The sequence below is a fragment of the Corythoichthys intestinalis genome, chromosome 9 (assembly GCF_030265065.1).
Source record: "Corythoichthys intestinalis isolate RoL2023-P3 chromosome 9, ASM3026506v1, whole genome shotgun sequence".
Classification (NCBI taxonomy): Eukaryota; Metazoa; Chordata; class Actinopteri; order Syngnathiformes; family Syngnathidae; genus Corythoichthys; species Corythoichthys intestinalis.
The window spans coordinates 26,926,912-26,946,883 of NC_080403.1; the positions used below are offsets into that span (position 1 = coordinate 26,926,912).

The following is a 19,972-nucleotide window of genomic DNA, read 5'->3' on the forward strand; positions in this document are numbered from 1 at the left end:
CTCTTCATATCGCTCTTCTGTGTGCTCTTGCTTACTTCAAAAATACTGCGGGCACTTTGAAAATGAGAGCGCCACTGCCACCCACTGAGTGGATGCGCAAGTACACTTTATTTTAGTAAGGCAAAAAAAAAAAAAGCATGTTCCCCGAGGTCACATGCGCCAGGGCATCTATTGCTCTGTGCCCCCCTGGGGGGGAGCGCCCCACTATTTGAGAAGTACTGGACTGGACTTTAGCAATGAAATTTATGTTGACGCTTATTAATTCACGAAATTATTTTGGAACACTTAAATTCTTTATTAAAGTACAAATAATCATGTAAATAACAATAATTAATCACAAATAAACAATGAGGTTAAATGCTGATAGCATTTACTAGTGCAAAAGAATGGAAAGTAAACAGATTCAGAACACTGACTTTGCCTTTCCATCATTATTCAAAACAATTCTTAAAAAAAATTTCTAGCAATATTATTGCAGTATACTACTATATATAATGGTAGTATAATAATTATAATTATTCATTGCCAATCATATTTGTCACGAAGAGGCATTTGAAAGCTATTCTTAGTGTAGAATCTCTATTATGTAGTATTTACTCAAAATATTATAATTTTAATCCTGAAGTATGTGGGATTAACTCCAGAAATCATTATTTATATGACGAACATGACGTGCTTTTGCTGTCAACCAGCTGTTGAGTGTTATTGTATGACTGATTGGAACTGTACGACATTGTTTCGCTACAGGGTGTGCTGTCGTGTATTTTATGTTCAGCGTGAAGAAGAAGAAGAAAGTTAAAAGAGGCATTAGAGGCCTGTTCTCAACTTCTCCCTCACTGCACTTTGGCTCTCATGGAGAGCACGTTTGCTCATGTGTTCGAAATAAATGATAGCTGACTTGCGAAGTAAAAAGTGAGCTGTAAAAATAGCGAGTTTAGTGGCGTGAAAACCGCGGGAGAGCTAAGTGACGCTAACGAACAGCTAAGCGATGCTAAACGGCGTTAAATGAAGCTAAGCTCAGTCCGTCGTCGTACAACAGTCCATTGTAGTGCGTGTGTGTGTGTGTGTGGGGGGGGGAGATAATATAAATGCAGCATTCAAATGGCTTTTTTTGTTGTTGTTGTTATTTGTTTGTTTGGTATGCTGACATAATTATACATGACGAATTGTTGGGAGTGCTGCTGGCTCCGGTTGCCCAAGCCGTTGCTCGTTGGGGCAAGGGCAGCTGGTTGGGGGGCCCACTATTGGTTGGGGGCCTAAGGCGATCGTTTACTTCACCTGAATAGTAGCTCCGCCTATGGTTTTATACATATTGAAATATTAAATCAGAATGATGATGTCAATCGCACCGTTTCCCTAGCCAACTCCTGCGGCTGATGGAGTGAACCAACTCTGTCAATAACAGAGGGGTGTCCAAACAACTAGCGCAAACGTAGCACAAACAAATGGCTTCCCTTCGGGTCCATTTTCCAGTAAATGGGGGCGCTTGACATATTAATTTCGAGTGATGACGTGACTTGCAGCCCCCCATTTACTGCAAAATGGACTCAAAGGAGTGACATTCGTTTGTACTACGATTGGGCTAGTTGTTGGGACACCCCTCTGTTATTGAGAAAGTTGGTACCCTCCTTCAGCCGTGACAAAGGGGCTGCGATTGACCTCATTACTCAAAATTAATATCTCAATATCTATAAAATGATAGTAGCACAAGCGAAAATTTTTACTGCACAAACGAGCACAAACACCATTAAATTAACAAATGGCACCATATTTGGTCCATTTTGCAATTAATGGGGTAGATGTGTGACGTCATCACTCAAAATGAATACAGTGATCCCTCGTTTTTGTGGTTAATGGGGACCAGAGCCCAGACCAGAGAAAAACCGCGAAGTAGCATTGTGTGTTAAATGTATTTATTCAGAGTTAGCATTGGAAAGGGTTACATTTAATACATGTTTTTTTCACTTTTTTTCACCAAAGTATAATTAAAAAAAACTCTTATGTATATGGCGGAAAACACAGACAAGACTGAAAAAGCAGTTTCTGCTCTTTAAAATAAACTTCTGTATTTTAAGCCAAAAGAACTGTTGTGTTTTATAGAACAGTATGTCTATATGCTGCAATAGCAGATCCATGGCGCATTAAGCCCCTGAACTATTTTAATTTGTCCGTTTTACCCTGGAAACCCCCGTTTACAGATGTCGCGCAACAGCTTTTGTTTCAACCCAGCCATAAAAAGAAGGTAATTATATTTCTTATTCAAAATGTCTGTCATTTTTAGCTTAGTCATTAATCGATGTCTAATATTTTGTTTAAAAAAAAAAAAAAAGACTTTAAAAAAAAATTCTGTCGCATATTTTAAACTTAAAATGAACAAATAACGTCACAATGAAAAAAATGGTGTCTGTAAATAAGTCACGGATATCTACCTCATAACTATGGCTTAATTGTATTTTTTTATATGATATGTTCGATGATAAATAATCGATCCAAACAAAGAAAAACTGGAAAAAAAAAGTTTAAAAGGGTGATTATAGGAAAAAGAACATATCGACTACTCCTTGATGTCTGCATCACGACCCTTGTTATATTACCATGTTTCACTTATAAAATCCCCCCAAAATCCGGCTTTGGCCATTCACATCTGTGTCTTGACATTCAATAATACATGCTACATGGAGTTTTTGGATTGAAACAAGGTGAGTATGCGATAAAATCTCGTTAAAATCATGGCGTCTTTAATTCTGCTCTCGCGTGCTCTCACCTCCAGTTAGGGTTTTGCTGTTTAATTTTTTTTTTCCTTTTTGAAAGCCCTCCTGTTCAAAATTTTTCTTCCCCCAGATAATTGAGCTGTTAAGCTGATGACAATTTTGAAATTTGGCCAAATTGGGGGTCTCAGAGCGGAACTTCAAGTCCCCTGAGTGTTTTCCGCCATATATATATTTTAATAAATGGTTTTTAACAACTTCAAATGTAATGATTATGATAGGTTTATAAAATATTACTCTCCCACCAAATTATTTTTAAACAAAAATAAAGTAGAAAAATGCTTGTCTTTATTAAATGCTTCATTGAGTGAACTCATATCCGCTCAAGCTGCTCACTTACACACAATGGGTTGCTACAGCAACTGTTTAACAAGTTAAACGTTTATTGGTGCATGCGACGTTTTGACGTTTCAGCTTTCTGGCAAGATCTAACCTTGACGTCTGTCAATCGTCGTTAACTTTAATAAGCAACTCCAGTGCACTGCTTGAGCAAGAAAAGTGGCAGGAGCAAGAGTGAAGGGCTATGTGATCGGATCAGGACAGCTCTATAAAATACTGCATTTAACTATTTATTTTTAATTAGGGAAAAAAATCTGCGATGGACTGAGGACACAAAGTTTGAAGCACAAAGTAGCAAGTGATCACTGTACCTAAAAAAAAAAAAAAAAAAAAAAAAAAAAAAAACACGATGGCAGCACAAACAAAACTTTTTACAGCACAAACCACAAAACCATAAAGGATTGACACCATTTTTAGCCATATCTAATCAAAATAGGGGGGTATTTTTACAGCACAAACAAGCACAAATGTGCCCCAAACGATATATATTGACATAAATTTGCGTCTGGTGGGGAGGGGGGGCGGGAGGGGGCAAACTTCATGGAGGTAATGTACTACTATAAGTAACATTACAAAATGGTCACAATTTTATTTTCTGGGGAGGACACGCTGAGGAATGGGCACGCCAGTTTACCAAATTTCTACTTACATTTCATATTTGGACATCACTATATCGTTATTCAGCGAGTTTTTCGTAATATTATGTGAAGTGGGGCCATGTTATTTATACTTTACAAATCTGAAACCGGAAGGTACTTCTAGTCAATACAAAAAACAGAAACGAAATTTTGGAACGTTTCCACCCTAACAATTTCCCCAAAAGTCAATATTCACTGACCTTAAATAGTGTTTGTGTATTGTAATAGGTCAAAGCACGAAGAAGAATGTTTCAGTTTTTAAAAAGTATGTGTTCTTTTGCCTTTCTCTGTTTTACAATAGAGCCGTACACAGCATAGGTGAGCATGCAAATCGAGTAGGATTCCTTCCCAAGGTATCCCTTTTTCCCAATAAGCCAGTGTGCCGCAAAATGCTGCAGGAACCGATGACATATTCCCTTTCCACTGCGGACGCTTAATTAAGTGGCAGGCAGATGACTCAGATAATGAACACCCGGTGGACGTCGTACATGCTTGAAGGGAGAATTCCTCAGACTCATGACGTAACACACACCAGGCGTTTGCCCACTTGCCAAACTCTATTAATAGAAAAAAAATCATTATAACAATTACCTATTAGCTCATTTACTGTATTTGACTGCAATAGACGTCAAATCTATTTTAATTAGGTGGGATGGCAGTGAACTATTTCATTCAGATGAATGCGTTACGTCATTTAATGAGTTAACTTGGTGAATGAGTTGAATCATCCAATCCATCATTCGTCCAATCAATTTTTTTTATTCAAATGAACCAGGTGAAGAACACTGTTTATTGTTCCTTCCGCCAGTAGGTTAAACCTATGGAAAGGTGGAGGTTATGCATTCGGTTCGGTATGTCTTATGTTTGTTTTCAAGATTACTCATTAACAAAAAAAGGCAATATTTCCAAACTTGCACTATGTGTTTGATATATGAAACTGAAGAAACGATCAAATTTTGGGGTAATGAGGTCAAAGGCCACAGACTTCAGAAACAGAATTTCATAACTGGAGATTGCATTAGCCTATTTAACTCGAAATTTGCAGGGTAGGCGATATGATGGAAAACAATAGGTCAAAGGTCACAGAGGTCAGAAATATTGTGATGCTTTGAATTTGGCTGCTTGGGCAAAAGTCTCGGGGTACTCCATTAGTTTATTTACTTGATTTTGCCAATTTTTGACTTTGACTTAGAGAGAACATTTGCTCCCACATTGCAAAAAAATATTGGGATATATATCGATATTCAGCCTCAACGTATCAAGATACATTGCTGGCCAAAAGTATTGGCACCCGTACAATTCTGTCTTGATAATGCTCAATTTCAGTTATTGATGACACTGCACACGGTAGACATAGAAACATTCAGGTCTTTGGAGATGGACTTGTAGCCTTGAGATTGCCCATGCTTCCTCGCAATTTTGCTTCTCAAGTCATCAGACAGTTCTTTGGTCTTCTTTCTTTTCTCCATGCTCAATGTGGTACACACAAGGACAGAGGTTGAGTCAACTTTAATCCATTGTAACTGGCTGCAAGTGTGATTTAGTTATTGCCACCACCTGTTATGTGCCTCATGTAAGTAACAGGTGCTGTTAAATACACAAATTAGAGAAGCATCACATGATTTTTTTAAAGGGTGCCAATACTTCTATCTGGCACATTTTTGGAGTTTTGTGGAAAATGATAATGATTTAATTTTTTGTTTCCCTAGCTCTTTCGTGTTTTTTTCATTGCAAGCAAAATAAATGAAGATATTACTACCAAAGCATTTGTAATTGCAATCATTTTCTGGGAGAAATTGAGCATTATCTGACAGAATTGCAGGTGTGCCAATAATTTTTACCAGCAGTGTATGACTTTTGGTCCATATTCGCCAGCTCTACTAAATACCTCAACACATACTCTGTGTATACTATAGGCATACCTTTTCTGACAGTGAATGAGTTCACTCATTCGCTGTCATTGACAAATCTGTTTGAACTAGCAGGGCTGGGAACGAACTAGTTCAATCATTTAATGAGTTAAATTGGTGAATGACTCAAATAATTGTATAAGTTCACGTTGTTAATGATTTGAATCATTTAATGAGTTAACTTCGTGAATGAGTTAACTCATTCTCTCCAATTGCCTCTCCCAGATCCAATTGGTTTGAGTTCTAATGCTTTCAATGGCACTAAAAAAATTATCATTCACTGTCAGCCCTCCCAGTTTTACTGAATTGGATGTCCATCGCCATCAATGCCAATGATTTAATTCCCATTTATCTTCTTTTATCTAGTAAGTCTTCACCAAAAAAATCAAACGTCCCATTAGAATTTGAGAGTAAGACATTGCGTGTGTTCATACGAGCATAATTAAAAACATCTGGCTCCGTAATAAGGAGAGCAAGAAACAATGTTATTTCCGTTAGATATATGTGGACCCAAACTCTCTTATGTAATGGTTCCCTCTCGGTTAAATCGAGCATGTTGGCTTCCAGCCCGGGCCTCAGAGACATAGGCTACAAACAGCTTCAGCTTCTGACGTCCACAACAGAGTCCATTGAGGCACTGTCGGCGGAAAAATGAGGCCTGGTACAATAGCAGTGTTATCTGCGGGGGGAAAGATGAGCGAGTCCACTCGGGTGATGTGACAGCCTCACTAACGGTCCCTGACAGGCCACCGCGATCGCGGCAACAACACACTGCAGGAACACATTCAACACATTGCTGCAGTGCTGTTTGTGTGTGTGTTGTTATTGTTGTTTTTTTTTCTTCACATAGTGGCATGCAAATGCCACTCTATTGCAGCCACTTTGACGACTAACAACTGGCGGCTCATCATCGCCGAGGCGCCACGTTGCACAGCCATGTGCTGACAAGGGAAAGTGATATGCTATGTTGTTTTTGCTACTTATTGATCATTCTCAAGTGGGACTGAACACTTTTTTTTCTAAAATCTGTTTTAAGTGCTACTACTAGTCAAAGCATGGGATTCTGGTTGATAATGTGTTGGTGGAATAAGAAATAAATTCTTCGGTTTTCATTCGTCTCAGGGGGCCGCCATTTTGTCCAATACTGGGCTCTCCCTTTGACCAAAACTCATGTCACAATGACTAACATAGCACAACTGTGGGTTGATGATATGGTGTTTTGAAGAAAAAATGGCCTTTACGGTTTTCAAACATTATGAAATGTCATGAACTCAAAGTCATGTTTGTTGTTACAGATACACAGTGAATCCAGTATACAGTTTGGCTACCTGACATTCTAGTGACTGTATTACAGCTGTTGTGTCGATGATTTTGGTCGACAGCAGAGGGCATTATTAGACAAAATGGCGGTCCCCTTCATTGAATGATAATAAAAGAACGGATCTGTTTTTGTTTTTTTTTTTGTTTTTTTTTGTTTTTTTTAATTATATTTACGGGTACCAAATGAGGGCTAGTCAGCAATGGCCAAGCTATGGATTAACTCTAATGGATTCACTCTTCTTGTCCCGATGCTCCTTCCTACGAAGTGAACTGACCAGGGTTTGTTGCTGCTGTCCATCCCCAGCCATTGTACTGGATGCTGAAATATTCCGAAACCGTCGACATTTTCTTCTCCTCGTTTGTTTTTCCTCCATATGAAAAAGCTGCCTCGGCATTGGTTAAGAGCAACTATCGGCCTGCTCTCATTGGTCTGGAGCAGGTCAATAGCAATAGTTGCTTGGCATGCAAAGTAAACATGTGTGATCACACAACACAGAGTGAGTGAGCGTCTGGAGAAAGAAGGCTGCGGTCAATAGTTATAATACTGGACCGGTAAATGGTATCAGTGCTCTATTTGTTGGTACTCGTAGTGCCGGATCGCCCCCCCCCCCCCCCCCCCACCGATACTTGTGTCGGTATCGGTGCATCATTAGTTTTTATATACAGTACATTAACACTTAGCTATATTCATGAATTCCTATGTGCAAAAACTTTAATCTAGAAACACTATCATTTCAAACTCTTATTGCATTACCCTTAAAAATAACTTTAAATTAATGGGCTTCTGGATTAAAACGTGTCCATTGAAAAGTAGCTTATCCAGAGCAAACGGCTAACACATCATCCAAACTTATACACACCTTCAACAGTACAGGAAAATCGGGGTCCAAAGTTTGCGTATCCAGTTGATTAGATATGTACCACTTGTTTTTGACTTCTTTCCCTCATTACTTATTTCTGGTTGTACCATCATATTTCATCATGCTCAGATCAAATTCACAGCTTCATTTAAGGCAGTATTTTTGTACATATACCGGAGAGAAATACCCAAAGCTAGTAACGGACTTTATTCAGTTAGATATAAAAGGTTCAGTCGAAGCAGCATTGAAAGAACTTTCTGCCTTTCCTGATGTATCCATTGAAGATGTCAAGACTGACGTGGTTTTCCTGACACGTGTTTAACCTCACCACTCACGGGACAGAAAGTAGTCCATGCCTCCAAACATGCCGAAAGAAATAAAAGAGCTTAGCCTCAAATCGAGTCTATACAAAGAGGGTTTTTCCCTTGTCAGGGTGCATCCGGAAATGGCGCTCCTGAGATGAGGAAACTCGACCAATTTGAAGCAGACTTTGTAGAAGTCCTTGATGAAAGTGTCGAGTTCAAATAGCTTTGTTTCCTGCATCAACTCCCACGTGTGCGAGCTGAATCGGAACAAAGAGTAATATTTCTGGGCCAGCTTTACGATGCAGTTGCCAGTTTGGGCCTCAGTTCTTTTTCTATCGTTTGTCGGCTTGACCAGCTGTGATGATGGCCCTCCGCGGGGAGCCGAGCATCACTCGCTCGTGCCTCGCGGGCTTCGGCAGCTTCTGAAGCCCACTGACGCGAGGGGTATTTCTACGACGTCCAAAATTGGGAAATGGAGCTCCTTTAAAGTGCAAAAATAATCGGATTGCTGCCACAATAATGGCCTGTTTTTGGTTGTCTGTCGCAAGATGAGGAGTGGCAAAGAGGATTTGAGAACTGAAGAAGCTCATAGCACTATTCCCAGAGCTAAACATTATTCCATCTGCCCTCCATAACTGTTTTCATCAGTACGTACACTACATCTACAGTAGCAAGATCTTGTCTTAAGTCCTGCTGAGATACGTTCACGTCATCCCGGAGCAGTCCTGCTGAGCTACGTTTGGTCTGAAAGGGGGAAAGTGAAAAAAATGGCATTGAGACATTTCTCTAAAGCGCACCGCTTCAAAGGCGTCTGTCTCCTTACTGTCAGGAAATGCCGAAACAGGCCAAGCAGACATTGCAGATCTCCTTCTGTTTTGCAAACTCTTCCTGACGATATTTCAGAAAAACATTGGCTTTCTTCGTGATGAGTCAGAAATTTCTCCATGCCGCCTCGCAAATCTTTGCACTAACTTGCTTTGTTATGGGAAAAAATTCAAAGACCCTCATACACTTTGCTTCACATGGTTTTGTCTATTGTTTACGAGCTTGTTGAAACAACAATAAGTCAAGTAAGGACGTAGCCTTGCATTGGGATGGTAGGGACATAACACTACCAACTTCCCAGGATGCTCAAATTGTCCCCACCAATTTTTAAGCAACCTTATTTGCATTATATAATGAGTTCATTTAGATAGATAATTTAGATTGTCTTCCACTGCACTGTGTGCATTGGCAGTGTGCAAGCAGTCATGAAATATGGAGACTATCAAAATGTTTTGGGTCAGCAATGGGTGTTCCAACAGGACATTGACCCAAAACATACCTCACATTGCACCAAGAAATCATTGTAGGCCAGTGCCCAGTGCCAGAAAAAAGAATGAGGCCGACAAAGAAAAGAACACAGTGCCTATAGTCAAAAATGGTGGAGGTCCAATGATTTTTTTGGGGTTGTTTTGCTGCCTCTGGCACTGGGTGCCTTGACAGTGTGCAAGGAGTCATGAAATATGGAGACTATCAAAATGTTTTGGGCCGGAATATAGGGTGTAGTGGCAGAAAACTGGGTCTGCGTCAGAGGTCATGGGTGTTCCAACAGGACAATGACCCAAAACATACCTCAAATAGCACCAACAAATGGTTGGAGACAAAGCGCTGGAGAATTCTGAGGTGGTCATTGATGAGTCCGGATCTAAATCATATTGAACACTATGGAGAGATCAAAAAATAGCTGTTGCAAGAAGACAACCTTCAAATCTGAGAGACCTGGAACAGTTCGCAAAAGAAGAGTGGTCCAAATTCCATCTGAGAGGTGCACGAAATTTGCTGATGGTTATAGGAAGCGATTGCTTTCTGGTATTTTTTCAAAGGGATGCGCAACCAAATATTGAGTTGAGGGTGCCAACAATTTTGTCCAGCCCATTTTTTGCATTCAGTGTAAAATTGTGTATGTTTTGGCTTTTCTCTTCAGCTTTTTTGTGTTTTTCCAATGCACATCCAAGAAATGAACACATTCATACTGAAAACATTAGTAATTGCATTAATTTCTGTGAAAAATGCTGTATTTTCCATAAAAATATTACAGGAGTGCCAATAATTTTGTCCATTACTGTACATTTACATTTCATTTTTTTCATGTGCTGGTCCATTTTTTTTATTCCTCAAACGCACGTTTGATTGGCTTGTGTGATTTTACATGTTTGAAACGAAATACCAATTAGTGCATTTAAATGCTCAACCCACTGATACACTTTAGAGATGAAAATAAGGGAGAGGAAGATGAAAGAGACACCCACATAAAGCAATGAATTACTCTTGTGGTGAAGGACAATGTAGGCTAACATGTAGTTCCATGTATAGGTTCAGGTGAATCAAGACATTTATTCTGGAAGTTTTCAAAAAAAAATTTTTTTTTTTTTTTTTTTTTTTTTAAAGTAGTTTTTGAAAAGAAAGGTTTGAATTGAACGTTGTATTGACTGAACCAATACACATGAAAGTTAGTATAAGTCAATACAGATTTATTTATGCATTGATCATTTAGCCTATCAATTAATCTGTTTCATATTAGTGGGAAATGTAGCCCTGACCCCCGTTTACCCAGTCTGTTTGGTCTTATTAATGTCCCGTCCCCAGCAAAAATTGTACATGCAGGTTATGCTGTTATATCGTCCCTACCAATGTTGAGACCAAACCTACGCCCTTGAAGTCAAGTGTGATTCGTTCAGTAATGAACTAAAGGTAGGGTTGCATTTAGAACTAGGGTAAGGGTTATGATTGGGGTTATAGGAAAAGCATTAGCTTTAGTGGTCGCAGATCAAAGCTTTGCATTTTGGAATATAGGTTTTGGGCTAGGGTTTAAGGTTACAATTATCACTAAGTCCATTATACAGTGTATCACAAAAGTGGGTAAAACCCTCGTATTTCTGCAGATATTTAAGTATATCTTTTCATGGGACAACACTGACAAAATGACACTTTAGCACAATGAAAGGTAGTCTTTGTGCAGTTTATCTAATAGAGTTAATTTATTTTCCCCTCAAAATAACTCAAAATATAGCCAATAATATCTAAACCCCTGGCAACAAAAGTGAGTACACTGCATGGGAACTACGTGCATCCCTAAATGTCCAAATTGAGTACTGCATGTCATTTTCCCTCCAAAATGTCATGTGACTCGTTACAGGAGTGCTGTCAGCATTGCTGCAGAGATTGAGGAGGTGGAGGGGGGGTCATTCCCACCACCGTGCTTGACTGTAGGCATGACACACTTATCTTTGTACTCCTCACCTGGTTGCCGCCACACACGCTTGAGACCATCAGAACCAAACAAGCGATTACAAAGTAAATACTACAAAATTTCTTTAAATACAGGACTACTTACGCTTGATCATGGATTGGCATGTAAATGTTCAGCGGTCATTGTCCAGCTGCTTCCTCGGTGAGCTCTCCTGTCCATATTATCAGCGGAACGAGCTGGAAATTGCTCTCTGCCAGGCGGTTTGCCGATCGGCGAAGACAATTGACAACCCAGTTGTCATGTGAAATAATTCGGGATTGTTATGTGTGATTTTCCGCTTCGAAGACTTTGAAACATCACTTGGTTCGAGTTAGCGTGTCGGCTAGCTGTCACACCTCTTGGTTTTATTTACATTCTCCGAAGCCGGGGGAGGGAAATGACATAAACCCGATTTAGGTGGCATAAAATATCGTTCGGGAGGTGCGACAGTAAAGGTGTAGTCGACAGTTTTGACCATTATGGAGTAATTTTGCCATGTCGTCTTGAATAAATGCATTTTTATTATTTCATATTCCATTTAGCACAAGACTGTTATTTGTCATGACTATGCCATTTATTTAGCTATTGGGGAAAAATACTTGGATAAAAAGAATATTCTGTAAAAATATTGGAGTAGAGAGACTGAAACAATTACATTTTGCAGCTCTCTTTGTCACGTTTTCCTCGTTCTGAATAATTCCCCATCAATGGGCTGACTGGTCCTTCTCAAGCCATTTATTTAGCTATTGGGGAAATACTTGGATAAAAAGAATATCCTGTAAAAATATTGGAGTAGAGAGACTGAAACAATGACATTTTGCGGCTCTCTTCGTTGTGTTTTCGTCATTGTGAATAATTCCCACTCAATGGGCTGCATACTAAATCAGATGAACTCGTGACTCCGCTGACGTCATCTACCTGTTGGGGACCCTGGAGCCCTATAATGGTAGGCGTGGCTAACCGGCAGATTAAAAGACTAATTTCTCGTCATCTGCGGCTTGCTAAATTGTTGTATACAGTCGAATCGTCTCAAAATATGATTCTAATTCACATAATAATCCTATTTAAGACTTATTTCTCGTGTCGTACACACTTTACGTATCTGCAGAAATGCGAGGGGTGTACTCACTTTTGTGATATACTGTAAATGGTCCCACCCAAACTTATATTGAATGCTTCTGGATAGGGTAAGGTCTAAGTTAGAGTTGTGGTTAGGGTTAGGTTTTATGTATTAGTACTCGAGTTATCCATTTAAAATTAAGGTAGATTTCAGTCCAATACTATTGCTATAAAACAAATGACAGTGGTAACAGCAAATCAATCACTTTGGGATTTAACACGATGGTTGAACAAAAATCATTTGTGTGCTGTACTTATCCAACGAGACTGCAGATTTATTAGCAACCACTCGGCAATACTTATCATCTTCACCTACTGGATGCGAATGTAACATGATTGTCCCTTGTCTTGGTCTTTGTCACTTCACATATCATGTTTGATACAATTTGCTTTAGTACGACATTTTTTAAAATCCACACTCTTCAAATTTCTTTCAGTGAACAAATGAAATTTTACGATGACGATGCAAGAACAGGTGGCCTTGAATGGAAATGTCATGTCATGCTTCTGACTTGATCCAATCAGGAAGACTATGATTAACTGAGGAACATTTTCTGTTAACAAGATCAGTGTCCATTCGATCACTGAAACAGACAATTTCACATGACCTACATATATTTTTCTTGTATTCACTTTCTTTTGAATCACATTTCCTCTCAGGTAGAAGGCACCCGAACGTAATTTACAAAGAACTGCATTGAATTTTCATTTAGGAGAGCCATGCAGAAAGGAAGCAAAAGATATGATATCACCGAGTCAATAGCGTGATCTTTAACACTGCCGGTGCCTTGATGAGAAGACAAGGCTCGGATTGATTTTTCTTTTGGCCGTGAACCCTTTTCCGAGGGTGTGCCGCCGTGTCGTATTGACCCGTCATGTTTCTGTCTCGCTCCTCTCTCCAGGCAAAGTATTGAACACGGACCTTCGCCACTACCTCAGTCTGCAGTTTCAGAAGGGCTCGTTGGACCACAAGCTCCAGCAGATAATACGGGACAACCTCTACCTGCGCACTATTCCGTGTAAGTACTACAACTGCTCTCTTTCTGAATGGATCTGAACACATCGCGAATAAATTTCTTAGCAGACATTCGGGCAGATGTCCGATATCAGATTTTCTGGCGGTTTCCGTGTACATACATTTTCTGTGACACGTATCCATAATCATTGTGTTTATACTGACAGAGTACATCTAAACCAAACTGCACAGGACAAATGTTGACAACATGGACAGAAATTATAATTATGAATAAAATACATGGACAGAAATGATAATTATGAATAATGTAATTGGTGCATAACAGTTGGCCTCCGATGACTCCTGCCTGCTATTGACTTAGATAAGGTTAACAACCACATTCCTCCACAGGCTGCCGTCTGTAATTTTTTTTTTTTTTGTATTTTGTAAGTAGCCCATTAAATTTTTTTTTTTAACTGTTTTGACATATTTGGCACGGTGTGGACACTTTTAGAGAACAAAACAACTGTTAAACCATCATACATCAGTATTTCCCCTCATTTTGACATTAATCTTTTAAACTCACCGCAAAGCAAAATATGCCTTCTAAATTTGACACACCACAGAGAAGAGTACAGTTAATAACATCCTAATTTGAGGGGTTTTAAAAAAAAAATCACACAGTATATAGAAATGGATGTGAAATTAGGCTTTAAAATGGTCCTGAATCATGGCTGAAATCCAACCTTGTTTCTCTGAGTCTGCAGCAGGATGTTTTTTTTTCCCCCTGCAGTTTTTTTCAAACATCTTGGGGAAATAAATAGCCAAAATACTCTGAAAAGGTCTGGAAGTGATGAGTTAGGGCGCTTTCACATTAGATCAAGAGGACCAGGGTCCGGTTGGAGGGCTACAGTGTAACACAAAAGTGAGTACACCCCTCGCATTTCTGCAGATATTTAAGCATATCTTTTTATGGGACAACACTGACAAAATGACCCTTTGACAAAATGAAAAGTAGTCTGTGCAGCTTATATATTAGTTAATTTATTTTGCCCTCAAAATATAGTCATTAATATATAAACCCCTGGCAACAGAAGTGAGTACACCCCTTTGAAAAAACGTACATCCCTACATGTCCAAATTGAGTACTGCTTGTCATTTTTCCTCCAAATTGTAATGTGACTCGTTACAGAAGTGCTATATGCATTACTGCTGAGATTGAAGAAGTGGGGGGTCAGCCTGTTAGTGCTCAGACCATACGCCGTACTCTACATCAAATTGGTGTGCATGGCTGTCACCCCAGCAGGAAGCCTCTTCTGGAGACGGTACACAAGAAAGCCCGACTGTTTGCGGGCTTTCTTGTGTACAGTCTTCAAAAGAGGTGAGAGGTGGTAATCTTGGGGCACCTAACGATTCGATTACGATTCAGAGGGTACGATTCAATTAGAAATTGATTATTGATGCCCCCCGCCCTCCCAATGTTTTGTTAACAGTTCAAAACAGTAAATAAAATAATCAAGTCCTCATTCAACAGCTTTAAATTACATTCAATTAATTTATGTTGTGAATAAACCGTTAAAGTTATTAAAATTGCTCCCGTTATTTCATAATTTCCCTACTGTCTACTTTCAACGTGTGGAAATTTTAAAACTGTTTCATCATTTAAAGAGAGATTCAAGTCAAGATTTTGTATTTTACATAAAAAGTAAAATAAAAAATTAGGTCACTTGGAAGTTTCGCTACAACAGCCTTCCAGAGAAGTGTACTGCTTTAAGATGGCGGCTGTTTACTAATACCGGCGAGTCTGTCACTTCGCATCTCGTTTTCTCTACATGTGCTTACACCACCAAGTCTGTCATTTTGCATCTAGTTTTATATACATGTGATATCTATTATCTACCGTAGCATTATGTGGGGGCGTAGTTTGTAGCGGCTGTCGGCCGGAAACAGTTTTTTTTTTTTTTTTTTGATTTAGCGGCATGAGTTGAGCATGATGTTTACTCTCGGTCCGTTCCTCATTGCGTCCTGAAGACGGCGCTGACGGTGTTTTAGTTCCGCTTTCCTTGGCATATTTCAATAATCAAAATTTGGATGTTTGTGAATTGTTTTCGAATCTTCCACAGCTGAATCGTGAATATTCTGAGAATCGGACCTCTAGCAATATCACTTGTTGAAATGACTTGTTGAAAAGGTTCAGCATTCACACTGTGCCAACTGTACTTTCCGAGTAGCATCACTTGGAGGAAAGGTGCACTTATTGATTGGACGAATAGAAAAAGAAATAAGCTCAGTCCTGGGAGGGAGCGTGGAGCGTCACAGCATGGTGCTGTGGTACTGCAGGTAATGTAGCGTAGCAGCATTTTTACATGTTAAACTGTATATTTTTTTATTACTGTCTTTTATTTTTCAATAATAATATAACCATGCATCTGTATGTGTCATTGTTATGTTAACTGACTGTTTTGAGCAGCAAATGTATGTATGTATATAAGTTCAAATAAAATTAAAAGAATAATTAAAAAAAAAAAATTGTAACATAGCATCGCAAGCCTGTGCGTATTGCTCCCACTTTCATGACTTTTTGGACTGTCGAATTGTTTGTCATCTTGCCATTGTTGATTTTGAATAGCGTTATTGGTGTACTTCGGCTTCTAAGAATGCCCTGCGTGTACCATCACAGCTTGGAGCATCACAGCTCCACAGAGCATCACAGCTCCACACTGTAACACTGCACGTAAAGTAGCAAAAGCCCACCCTGCTCCGGTTGAATTCACAAGGGAAGCAGGGTGCGCTTAAAGCGGACCGAGACCCATGAGTTTTGAGCGGACCCGAGTTCGTTTCTTTGGTCCGAACTAGAGATCGGATGAGCATTCAAATTTACAAAACGAAGCGGACTATCTGAGAAAAACAACTAAAACAGACCGAACAGAGCTGATGTGAAAGCACTCTTAAACAACTTCACTTGCTCAAAATGAACAAACATGAAATGCCGTATTGGCCCGAATATAAGACGGCCCTGATTATAAGACGACCCCCTCTTTTTCAAGACTCAAGTTTGAAAAAAGACTTTTTGAACACCAAATTAATTTTTATACAGAAAATAATTACACTACATCCGATACAAATGATTATAACAATATATTTGAGAGAAAAAGCATGTTATTTTGCCTCATTCAAATCTTAATATCTGAACATTTAAATATGTAAACTAAAGTGCAATCACATTCGTAAATGAATGGCTTCTGGTTTTTGAAATGTAAATAAACCAATCTATTGTGATAAAACAACAAAATTGCAATAACTGCATTAGCCATCAAAGTGAAGTCTAACTGTAGTCTTGAAACAAATCTGAATAAGGAAAAACATTGCAATAAAATAATGCAAACTGGTTTAACTTGAGAGTAGCTGAGAACTGTCATGACAGAAAATCGCTTCAATGATACCTGGCGCCATCTAGCGTCGTGAATGGATATAATGTCTAGACCGCGAATATAAGACGACCCCCCCTTTTTAGTCTTATTTCAATACAAAAAATACCGTCTCATATTCGGGCCAATACGGTAGTTCATAGTGTTTTATCCCTTTAAATGCTACTTTTGTTTATATTATCGAGTTTATAGGTATAAAAACATTCAAAAATACCTATTTTTCCTGTCATATCATGACATCGTGGAACTTTCTGTATGGGTGTCTTCTGTTGTTTCTCTAACCAAGAAATTTATTTATATTGAAGTTGTTGAATGCTAACTCTAAGTGTCATAATTCTTTAAGCAACTATTCCCGTCAAATGGCTTTCAAACCTTGATGGATTGGTGCAAATGTATAAATCTTGATGGGTGATGTTAAGTGTTAAAATCAATGTCGCGCCACCACTCACAATCTTCCGGTCTTTTAAATAAATTATCTGAAAAGATATTTTCTTGTGATTGTTTTTAAACTAATGTGCAATTCTATTTTACAGGGTCTTTAAACGTTTGTCACTGATTTTGCTGGGGTAAAAGTTCCAATTTGTCTTAAAGGCACTCTTTTATTTCATTTCATCTTAATGGAAAAAACTAAAAAGCAAAGAGCATTGAATTGAATCGTATCCATTAAATTATGGCTAAGTTTGGGCGACAAAACAATATTTCTTCATTTTATTGTAGTTACTTCCACTTACAATCTTCTGCTCTCTAAACCTTCATAAATCAGTTCTAAAGACAAAGCAAGAAATATATTGATTTTGAATGATCGCTAACAAATGATGGTTGGCTTTAACGGTCAAAACAAAGCATATTTCTCGGTTCAGTTAATCTTTTTGAACTTCAACTGATTGTGTACATCAAGGCAGGGGCATCATTGATTTTCAATGACCTCTAACACAAGTTGTCCCGCTTCCTCGGCCCAATTAATCTGTATTACATCAGCTCACCAGCCACAGCTGTTTTTTTTTCTTCTGAAATGTGCTGAATGTCTGCATCTCGGACCTACTGATTTTGAATTGCACAGGGCTACAGTAGTTAAGTTGAAAGGTTAGATCAGGCTCTCCATTTTTCTCATTAGGCTGCTTTACTTCGACGTCATTGTTGATTTGTTTTTGTTAATGAGAGATTTCATAGCAAGAGACATCCAGATTTTCACCATGTTCTGTGGTCAAAGATGAGATAGTCATAATTTTCATCAAGCATTGCAACTCGTCTCAGTTTGTACACAATTGGTAAAAATACTTTTTTCATGATGTGTCTTTTGTCCTTGGATGTTATTGTGCGTCTGCAAATGTCGGACATAAAGCTAAAAAAACAATGGCATAAATGCTTTTTCACCTTCCATATTGTCACAGCCATTTATGCAGCTCCATACGCACTTGCAGCGTTCAAGTACTCGCTTTCTCAAGCTGTGTTTTTTTCAAAGCACTTTGTCACCATAGTAACCCCAGCAAGGGCATCTCAGCAACCTCAGTGAAACTTATTTACTTTGCGGGAGCGGATCATGACTGTCATCTAAGTCATTGTACGCTCTATACAAAGAAGCGCTGCAATTTTGCTCACGGATGCAGTTGGCTATTTCTTCTTGTTGTGTTCACAACAGTTTTATCAAACCGATTTTCTTCTACATGTTAAAATGAGGTTGAATTAAGGCAAAAGAAGAATTTATAGATCGGTAAGAATACTACATTTTTTGCCACATTTTCCGCTACACTTCAATGGACATTGTGCTTCTCTTTCTGATTTTTTACACTGTATGTAATCATTAAGATGAATTGAATTTCTTGAGGCAAAACAGCATAGTTTTAAATACTTTGTGCATATAGTGTAATTGTGTTTGTTTTATGATTAGTTTGACAGGAAATTACAACTGCAATAACTGCTAGAAGCCTCTTTTATTCACATTCGTTAACTGCCTGCCAACCTACTACTTGTGTTACCTGCATCATACAACGGGCAAATCTCAATGGCGAAACAGATGTGAATCTAAAAAATGGGATGGCGGGCAGTGAATTTTCACCCCTATTAACTCATTCACTCCCAGCCATTTTCACCTGTGCAACCCCCTTTGCTCCCGGCCGTTTTACTGGATTTTGACTGATTTTGCAAGGCCTACAGACAATTCTGTTCTATTACTATATAAACATGGGACCCACCAAAAGAAAGATTAGACTTCTTCTTCATTCGTAATTTAGTTTATGGGTATATTTAGCCATTTTTTTTTTTTTTTTTTTTTGTGGGAATAGCATTTAAACTCGCGGACGTTTGCTAAGTAAGTTAGCTAATTGTTCTTTTGTTGTACATAGATCCTTATTTGTTTTTTTTTTTATACCGTTTGAGGCTCTGCTCAGGTATTTTAATTTTTCATGTTACTGTCCGATTATTCTACAAACGAGTTCATCGATTAATCGAATACTAAAATAATGGATAGCTGCAGCCCTAGATTACAGTAACACGTTACTTAGTAACACACTAGCGACAAGCACTGATGATCACTGATTGATCAATGAGTTAAAAAAATTACCATTATCCCACACAAGGGAATCTATTGGAAAGCAAATAAAGGTCCAATAGTAGAGATGTCCCGATCGATATGCCGATCGATCGGGTCCGATCACGTCATTTTCAAAGTATCGGAATCGGCAAAAAAATGCCTTTTTTTAATATATATATATATTTTTTAATTAAATCATTTTCTAATTGTATTTAACCTTACAGACATAATATGTTACACTCATCTAGAGTCTTTAGTTTAGGCTTAAGGTAGGGTTATCAAATTTATCCCAATAACGGCGGTAATTTATTTATTTTTTTAAATGTATCACGTTAAAATATTTAATGCAATTAATGCATGCGCTGCACGACCCACTCACACATTGTCGCGTTCAATCTTTAATGGCGCCGTTCTACTTATATAGAGAGGTAAAAGGCAGCGTAAAATGAGTAGAGTGAATTTTGGCAGCCTTTGGAGCCTTTTTTTAATTGGCTAAAGCCTTACAATCCCTCTCCCTATGATTAGAAAT

At 38.5% G+C, this 19,972-nt stretch overlaps 1 protein-coding gene across 2 annotated transcripts in view; it reads left to right on the top strand.

Annotated features, from left to right (window-relative positions):
* Positions 1-19,972, top strand: part of LOC130922186 (membrane-associated guanylate kinase, WW and PDZ domain-containing protein 3) — a 271,915-nt gene that overhangs the window by 150,902 nt on the left and 101,041 nt on the right. For both annotated transcript variants that reach the window (XM_057846775.1, XM_057846776.1), the window contains exon 2: positions 13,433-13,549. In XM_057846775.1, coding sequence (XP_057702758.1) covers positions 13,433-13,549 — 117 coding nt within the window. The remainder of the gene's footprint in view (positions 1-13,432; positions 13,550-19,972) is intronic.